Below are 8,746 nucleotides of genomic sequence, written 5' to 3' on the forward strand. Positions count from 1 at the left end.
CTGGGTATGTAAAAACAAAGACATGTATCTTTATCACACACTACACTCTGAGCTTCGTTAAGGCAGGAATTATCAACTTTCTATTTCAGTATCCTAGTCTAGCGTAGTTATTAAATTATAGCATCAATTTAACAGGCCCACTGTGGTAAAAACTGAAAAGGTTCTGAAATCGAGGTAAAATATCTATACTTGTGTGAGAAAATGGTTAGGAATGGTTATTGAGAGAGAGTATTCCTACTGATGTTTTCCTCTCATTTTATAACACACTTATACAGCAGTAACCAAATCAATGCTATTCAGGTGTTCAAAGAAGATTATAATTTTTCCCTTGACCTATTACCGTGTATTGATCAGCATTCCATATTAACTGTAATCCTCTTGCATCCCCCAGGAATCTCTGTGCAAACCACAGGAGTCAAAGCTACCCCTCAAACCTAAGCTCTGATAGCTAACTGCACTAGAGACCCTTCAAACTGTCTTCCAACTCCAAGACTCTTCTCTTTTTTTGGTTTTTTGAGACAGGATCTTGCTATATTGTTCAGGCCAGCCTTGTACTCGTGTCAATCTTCCTGCCTCAGCCTCCTAAGTGCTGGGATTAGAGGCGTGCACTACCATGCCCAGTGGGTCAAGATTTTTTTGTTGTTGTTGTTACCGGGGATCAAACTCAGGACCTTGTGCTTTCAAGGCAGGCAGCAAAACAAGATTCTTTTTCTTACTACCAAAGCAAAATTCTGGGTATTTACCCACTAATACCTGGGAACCAAAAGTTCTAGAACCATCAAATGTGGATCTAAGAACATTCCAGAATAAAACATGCTTTTACAAGCATTAAACCGCATGCAGGAAAAAGTTCAGGAGACTATTTTAAGCCCCTCAACCCTTCTAATAGTGGTTTTACCAATACTGACACTGTGGTCTTAAAAAGTAAAAATCGAGGGCTGGGGATTTAGCTCAGTGGTGCTGCCGCCCACCTCACAAGCACAAGGTCCTGAGTTCAATCCCCAGTACCCAATCAAGGTACCCAATCAACCAATTGATAAATAAATAAATATCAAGTTACTTAAGACACACCAGTGCCTCGGAGCCACAGGTCCTCTAAGCATGCAGACTGGACGTTACACCCACAGCAGCATTCATGCCTCTGTCACCCACGCCGAGCCCAGGGCTAGTCTCCACCTTACTCACACAACAATACAATGAGCACTTAGTGCATGACGAGGCCCACTCAGGCAGGAGGAGGATCTTACCTTGGGAACTCTGGCTGAGCCGGGCCGAGGAGCGGGTGACGCGGGCAGAGCGGCGGGATGTGCCATCGCTCTCGGAACTGTCTGTGTGCTCAAGATCTGTAGAAAAATCGGAATCTTCCGTTCCATCTGAACTACTGCCTGCATTCCTCTGCAATACCATAGATCCAGACATTAGCACAGAAGCACTGACTCTGTGGATTTTCATTAGCACTGGAAACAAAACGGACCGCAACATTTGAAACACCAAGCTCAAACCTAAGAAACAACCCCACAGGCCTTTCCCCTCCCTGCCCAGATCCAGCTTCCCTTTATTTGGGGCATTCAAGTGGAGCAACCTACACAAAGGCACCTTTGCTAAGTAAATGAAGAAAAGACACTGAATTCTTACCGTATTATCACTAATTATGAACCCCGTCTATTTAATGATCAGCACCACTAACTGCAAGTAAAAGCACTCAACTCAAAGTGGTCTGGCTGACATACGCACACCAAGGGAGAGTCCGAGGCAGTGCAGAAAATGTTGGCACGAGAACCCATTTAGAATGTTGGGGAAGGGCTGGGGATTTGGCTCAGTGGTGCCACTGCCTGCCTTGCAAGCCCAAGGTCCCAAGTTCAATCCTCAGTACCAGAAATTAAAAATAAAAAATAAAATAAAATGTTAGGGAAAATTGTACTCCAAGTCTCCACAAATAGAGATCACATTTTTAAAAAACCATACACTAGGCTGGGGTGTGGCTCAGTGTTAAGATCCCCAGCACCACAGCGGGGAAAACACACACACAAAAAAAATCACACACCACTTCAAAATATGAAGCAGAGATAGGTGTGGTGGGGCATGCCTGTCATTGTAGCACTCAAGAGGCTGAAGCAGGTAGACTGCTGTGTTCGAGGCCAGCCTGGGCTACGCAGTAAGTTCAAGGACATCCTGCAGTACACAGTAAGACCCTGGGGAAAAAAAAAAAAAAAAAAGAGAGAGAGAGAGCGATACACATATACACGCACGGGTGCACACACATGCACGCACGCACATATCCTAAAAAACAGCTTGTAACTTGACTATAAAAGAACTTAGGCAGAAAAGGATAAAAATTCTTCTTCCTTATCCCAGCTCTCTTCGACATTTCTCCACAGGAATGCCAGAAGTCCTAAAAAAGATGACTTGTACTCAAACTCACCCATATTCAAAAACAGGCTTTTAAAAATTCCTATTTCAGTTAACAGTTACTGGTTAATTATTAGTGCACAGCCATAGGCCATAAAGATAATTTGTTCAACTGTGCATTAACACTGCTTTTTTCACCAAACTGGAAAACAAAAACTGTAGCGCTAAAAGCATTACTGAGGTTCAATCTATAAGCAGGATCGAGTACCACTGAGACATATCCCCAGCCCTAACACTTGGTTACGTATTCAAAGAGTCAGCCACTTAGGACTACTTCTGTTTTAGACTTTTAAAAGTGGGCACTTTACATATATCCTGTAAATAACCCTCCATAATCAGACACATAACTATTTCTGCACCAAAACACATGAACAATCCTACTAAATGAGACACATAAAAGCCACGAGTGGGCTGAGGGTCGCTTAGGACAGGTTTGCCACTAAAAAAACTGAGATTTTCGAGAACGCACTATATTTGAAAATTGCAGAAAGGGACTCGCGGGCCAAGGAAACGACATTGTTTCTGCACCTCTTAACATAAATACCACCTTACGAACTTAGGTCATTTCAGGAGATATTTACAAGTGTAAATATCTGAGTTGGAAAGCTTTTGCAAAGAGAGTTCTGCAGAAGTGAGCAGCTTTGCAGATATTTCATGAGTCATCTTTTCAAAAGTGAACAGAAACCCCAGGCAGAGTCACAGCAAATCGCAGAGAGGAAGGGGCTCTTAAAGCCACGTCCCCAGATGTGTGAATCTCTCTGACCAGCTCTTCCTGGCTCGACCCTGAAACTTCACAGACATTGAATTACGTTAGTTCCACAGCTGTGGCTCTCCCATTGCCTGAAGAGTGGCTTGGGAAGACGCCGGTAGGGTTCCATGTGTTCAATTGTGGGAAAAAAAGATGGAAGTGTTCCTGTGTGAGCTTTTAAATCTAAAAAGTTTTTTCTTTTAATTTTATGAACTACATTTTCTAGGCACTGCCAAACTAAGCAAATAATGGAAGATGCTGACTTAGACACAACAAGCCCGGGTGCGATCCCCAGGGAGTGGGCGCTGGTTCCCCACCACCCATCTCTCCGCTTTGTTGTGCCCCCACCTGGAAGGGAAGGCGTCACAACAAACGCCGCCTCTGCGCCTATCAGCATCCCACCCGGTGGGCGGGGACTCGGGCCATCCAACCAGGGCCCCGGTAAACCGCGCCCCCACGGGACAGACTGCCAAGCCTGGCCAATCAATGCAGGAGGGATCGTTCTCCATAGCCAATCGCGGAGGGCCGGGGCCGGACCCAGACACCGCCCCCGCACGCGGGGAGGTGACCGTTGAGCCAAACAGGCGGCGTCATCAGCCAATCCATATTCTTCGAGACGTTTCATCGGCCAATTAACAATAAGAACGCCTTCGATCCAGGCAAGCAGAGGGCGGGAATAGTTGCAAGCATAGGCCGAGGCCAGGGTCGGGCCCACATTTTTCTGTCGGGTACGGCAGAAGAGAAGAGAGGGTTGTTGAGCTAGGTTTGGGGGAGCGGGAAGTGGGATTCCGTCCACGGTGAAGCGTGACCAACTGCGTCACGTTGCTCCATCGACTGCTCTTAGAAACCCGCCATCCCTCTTCTCCCATTCCTCACCTTCCTTCGCGGCATTGCCGGCGGCTGCGGCCCGACGGTTCCGATTCGGGCAGAGGCAGCAGCAGGAGGAACGGTGGCTCCGGCGGGCTCCGTGGCGGCCTCTGTAGCAGTCCCAACCCTGCAGACGATCTCAAGTGCCTCCTGCCTCTCAGCGTCTAGAGCTTTCTGCGCAGGCGCCGCGGGCTGTAGCGCTTTTTCCTTCACTTCCGGCTGGGTCTCGCGTCACGTGACGTTACGGGCCACAGCGAGTGCTGGGGGGTTCTCTTCTTGGGGTGAAGCTAGTGAGCGCCATTTTGGAATTGGGCAGGAAATGACACAAATAGTAGAACCTTGGGCCGACCATTTTTAGTTCGGTGAGTGGCACCCTTTGTGGGCGTGAGTAGCCATTCTTGTGTGGGGCATAAAGCCTAACAGTTGACGTTAACGGTTTTCGTCATTATCTTGGGCAAAATTTCTCTTCCCGGTCGTGTTTTTCTGGAGTCAAGGAAACCCCCAGAATCCATCAGGTTGCCGAGATTTAACCTCTTCGTTACTTAATTGAATAAAGAACGTTTACGTTTCTCGTAAAAACTCAAAAGTTAGGCAGAGGTATTTTACAGAAGAAACTTTGTGTTCTAAGAGCCGTTCTTGTGTCCCAAAGGGTTTGGAGTGGGGATTTAAATTAGGAACGAAAGAGCGGCGATCGTCAGGAGGAAGTTTCCTGTCTGGTAGAGGAGACATTGTCTTTGCCGCGAGTGAACAGCAAGTAAGTTAGCTGTTCACGTTGCAGGAAGAGGCAGCGCCCTGCTCCAAAAACTAGCTCCGAAGAATTCCCAGTTGAGCTCTGTGGCGAGCGCCCACCGCCTTGCCCACTGTGTGGATTTTAGAAAGTGGGTAGCGGGGGAGTCCGGGTTTGTTTTATTTCTTGAATATAAGGATGCTTTACTAGAGTCAGAAGCGTGGAACCCACTTAGCTCAAATAACCTCTGTATTCCAGATGCTTGCTTGAGCCAAGAGTTGGGGGAGGGAGAAAGAAGAAGGAATATTTTTAGTGAAGCTGGAGCCGGGTAAAGGAATGGATATTTACGTAATAATGAAAGCGTCTCCGAAGGAGAGGTTGGTCCAGAGTATTAGGCCAGAAGAGCTATCAGACTAGAAAATGGAGAGCAGGCGGGAGGATTTAACCTCCCTTGAGGAGCAAGGGTAGGCGGAGAATGACGGGCTGGAATCCAGGCAAGGTCTGCCCCTAAATTAGGATCCTGGAGCCCGTTTTCGACCTGGGGCAGTTAAGATGGAGATTTCCCCGGGAGCAGAGTTTAAAGGAGGAAGCAGCTGGGGATGAACACTTGATGGATGTGTGAGAAGGAGGACTTGGAAGAGTTAACGCTCCAGACAGCCAGCACTCACTCTCCTTGGGAATAGCCAAGGCCCTTGTTGACACAGGCAGCTTTTATATTTAGTATTTAGCTTTTAGTGCTTAAAATAACTACCTTTGATAACTTGGGTTGAACTTACCTGAAAATGGCTCATGTTTCCTTTGAATCCCATCAGCACTCGTGCATTTAATTTCACACTATTGCTCTGTTACTTTGCACTTGCTGCTGTATTTGTGATGTTCTAGCTCCCTAACTAGCGATAAGGACCCCTTATATTAAGAGTTTATCTCGGGCTGGGCATAGTGGCGCACACCTGTAATCCCAGCAGTTAGGCTGAGGCAGGAGGATCACTGTGAATTTGAGGCCAGCCTCGGCTAAGTTCAAGGCCGACCTGAATTACATAGACCCTGTGTCAAAAAATATCTCAGTTCTTCTGTGTACTCTTTTCTAATAGTACCCTGTTTGTGTTCTACCCTCTCTAAGTACTTGCTAGTCAGAATATCATTGCCATCTCCAGCATTACAGATACTCAGCATTAATCTCCTACACTGGATTCTCTAACATTGCAGCTGACACTAAAGAGTTTACAGTTTCAGATCTGAATGAGGTGGCCCACACCTGTAATCCCAGCACTTGCGAGGCAGAGGCAGGAGGATCACTGTGAGCTCCAGGCCAGTTTGGGCTACGTAGTTGAAGGCCAGCCTGGAATACATAGACCCTGCCAGCCACGTATAGTGGCACATGCCCAAAATCCCAGCTATTCTGGAGCCCTAGGCAGGAAAATTCCAAGTTGAGGCCAACCTGGGCAATTTAACAAGACCTCGTCTCAAAATGAAAAGGGACAGACCTGTAACTCAGTGTGAAGGCCCTAGGTTCACTCCTTAGTACCAAAAAATGAATAAGAAAAGGTCTAGAGATGTAGTTCAAAGTGAAGGACCCCATCAATCCCCAGTGCTACAGAGGGAGGGAAAGAGTTTGGTTTTTGCTTAGGTATGGTTCTTATCCTTGGCGTGTGCACAGTCTGTTGGAAAGATGAAAAAACTAATTCCAGTAGGATAGAAAAATGATTGTAAGGAGAAACATGTGCTCTTGAAAGGACAGTAGACCATCTAGGTATATTTAGAATGAGGAAGGAAAGTCTTAAAAGCTCTGTTTTTCTTTTTAACCAACTATAATCTTGACTTGGAGGGTCATTTTCTTTTTTTGGTACTGGGGATCAAACTCGGGACCTTGCGCCTGCAAGGCAGGCGGTGGAACCACTGAGCTAAATTCCCCCGCCCTGGAGGGTCATTTTCATCACAACACAGTTACAGGCAGGAGCTGTTGGCTTCAAAGCCTTTGCCCAGGGACCTCTGCCCATTCTTATCACCCAGACCCCACGTGGGCACAATCCGAAGTTCTCCCCACCTCCGCGCTTCCTCGCAGACTCTTCCTACGTGGCTGCATCTCCCAGTCCTCAGAGCCAGACATGGTGGGGGACAAGAGGTTCACAGGTTCGAGGCCAGCCTGGGCAGCTTCGACTTAGATCCTGCCTCCAAACTAAATAAAAGTTTGTTTTTGTTTTTTAAGGGCTGGGAATGTAGCTCAGTGCAGTCATTGGGTTCCCCCAGGACTGGGGGGGAAAAATCTTCAGAAAGTCTTGCTTGATTTATTCTTTCTAGGGTAGTAGGGCATAATGATACATGCGCTCACTTCTATACTTTTCCTTATTCGACTGGTCAACACTCTGTTTCCTCCTCTCTTAAAGACGGTAGGAACATAAATCCTATTTGTTGTATTGATCAGTTTTACTGGTGTCCCGCATAGAACTTTGATATCATGTCTTATCTTAGTTACTTTCTCAATGCTGGGGCAAAATACCTGACACCCACAAGTTAAAGGAGGAGAGGTTTATTTTGGCTTGTGGTTTCAGTCCATAGTCAGGTGGTTCTAAGGCAGGGCGGCATGACAGAGGGGCCTGGCAGGTGAGGCGTAATAGTGCACACCTGTAATCCAGCACTCAGGACCCAGAGCCAGGAGAATTGCTGTGATTTCCAAGGCCAGCCTGTGCTACACAGTGAGTTCAAGGCCAGCCTAGACTACATCATAGCAAGACCCTGTCTCAAAAAAAAAAACAAACAAACAAAAAAAAAACAGGTGCATGCAGAAGAGAAACAGCTTGTGGCATGGCTGGCAGGAAACAGCGGCCATCAAGGGAAGAGGAGCACTGATCTATATCCCCAGCCCTTTTTTATTTTTTATTTTGGAACAAAAAGCCTTGCTAAGTTGCCCGGGCTGGTGTCAGACTTGCCATCTTCCTGCCTCTGCCTCCCAAGTATCTGGAATTCCAGGTGTCTCCTCCCTAGCTGGACAAGTTGTTAAGTTTATATGTGCCTTGGTCTTCTCATCTGTAAATTGGGGATACTGATGGTCACCTCACAGGTTACTGTAAGGAATGAAGGAGGTGAGTCTTATAAAATGCTCGGCACAGTTCCTTGGAGTTAGTGGCCAGTAAATGGCTGCTGTCCTTTATACTTCCAGGCACCCTAGTCGTGGCCTTCACGGCCTAATGTTCATGGCTGCACCTTCACATGGCCTCGGTGGTGGTTTGCTTTTGTCTGTTCAGCCTCCCTGCAGCTTAGCAACAGAGTCACAGCCCGGGCTTTATATAGCAGGCCCTGAGTCACACCAAGATGGACCAGAACACCCTCTTCCTCCTAAAGGAGCTTTGAGCCCAGCAGGGATGACAGGACAGGAAGCCCAAGGTCCAAAACACATGGGGAAGTAGAAGGATGAGTAAGGTCTGGTGGTACAGAGGAGGAAGTGGAGAGTGGTTCATCTGGATTCACGGAAGAAGTGAAGCAAGAAGCAACTTTATGGATGGATTTTTTTGTCACTGGATATGGAAAATATGACTTTCCATGCAAGGGGAATTGAGGTGAGGGTGACTGGGATGGTGTGGTGGAGTTGAGGTGCTTGTTAGAAAGGCGTAGGACTGTTGTAGGGTTATGCACAGCCCTCGGTGCCCTGCTGAGGCACAGGACTGCAAGTGATGGGCAGTCTCTTTCTTTTCCTTTCCCTTTCTCTTCCCCTTCCTCTTTCTTTTCCTTCCTTCTCTTCTTCCTTTCTTGCTTTTCCTTCCTTCCTTCCTTCCTTCCTTCCTTCCTTCCTTCCTTCCTTCTTTATCTCTTTCTTTCTTTGTCTTTCTATACAATTCAGGCTGGCCTTGAACTCACTGTAGCCCAGACTGGCCTGGAACTCTTGGTGATCCTCCTGCCTCAGCCTCCCAAGTGCTGTGATCACAGATGTGCACCACCACGCCCAACACAGGGGACCGTTTCTAAAGGACTCGAAGCACAGGAAACCTGTGATCAGACTT

General features: G+C 47.1%; 1 protein-coding gene across 4 annotated transcripts in view; it reads right to left on the reverse strand.

Annotated features, from left to right (window-relative positions):
- Positions 1-4,229, reverse strand: part of Kat7 (lysine acetyltransferase 7) — a 35,691-nt gene extending 31,462 nt beyond the window's left edge. For 3 of the 4 annotated variants that reach the window (XR_002025217.2, XR_002025218.2, XM_010620138.3), the window contains exons 1-2: positions 4,034-4,229; positions 1,248-1,395 (exon numbers count right to left, since the gene is read on the reverse strand). Coding sequence is in view for 2 of the 4 variants with exons in the window: in XM_010620138.3 (XP_010618440.1) it covers positions 1,248-1,395; positions 4,034-4,048 (163 nt within the window). In the remaining 2 variants the exon portion in view is untranslated. The remainder of the gene's footprint in view (positions 1-1,247; positions 1,396-4,033) is intronic. The other variant, XM_010620139.3, reaches the window with a different exon arrangement.
- Positions 4,230-8,746: the final 4,517 nt, after the last annotated feature.

Source organism: Fukomys damarensis, unplaced genomic scaffold (genome assembly GCF_012274545.1).
Source record: "Fukomys damarensis isolate Sample0158 unplaced genomic scaffold, DMR_v1.0_HiC HiC_scaffold_13, whole genome shotgun sequence".
NCBI lineage: Eukaryota > Metazoa > Chordata > Mammalia > Rodentia > Bathyergidae > Fukomys > Fukomys damarensis.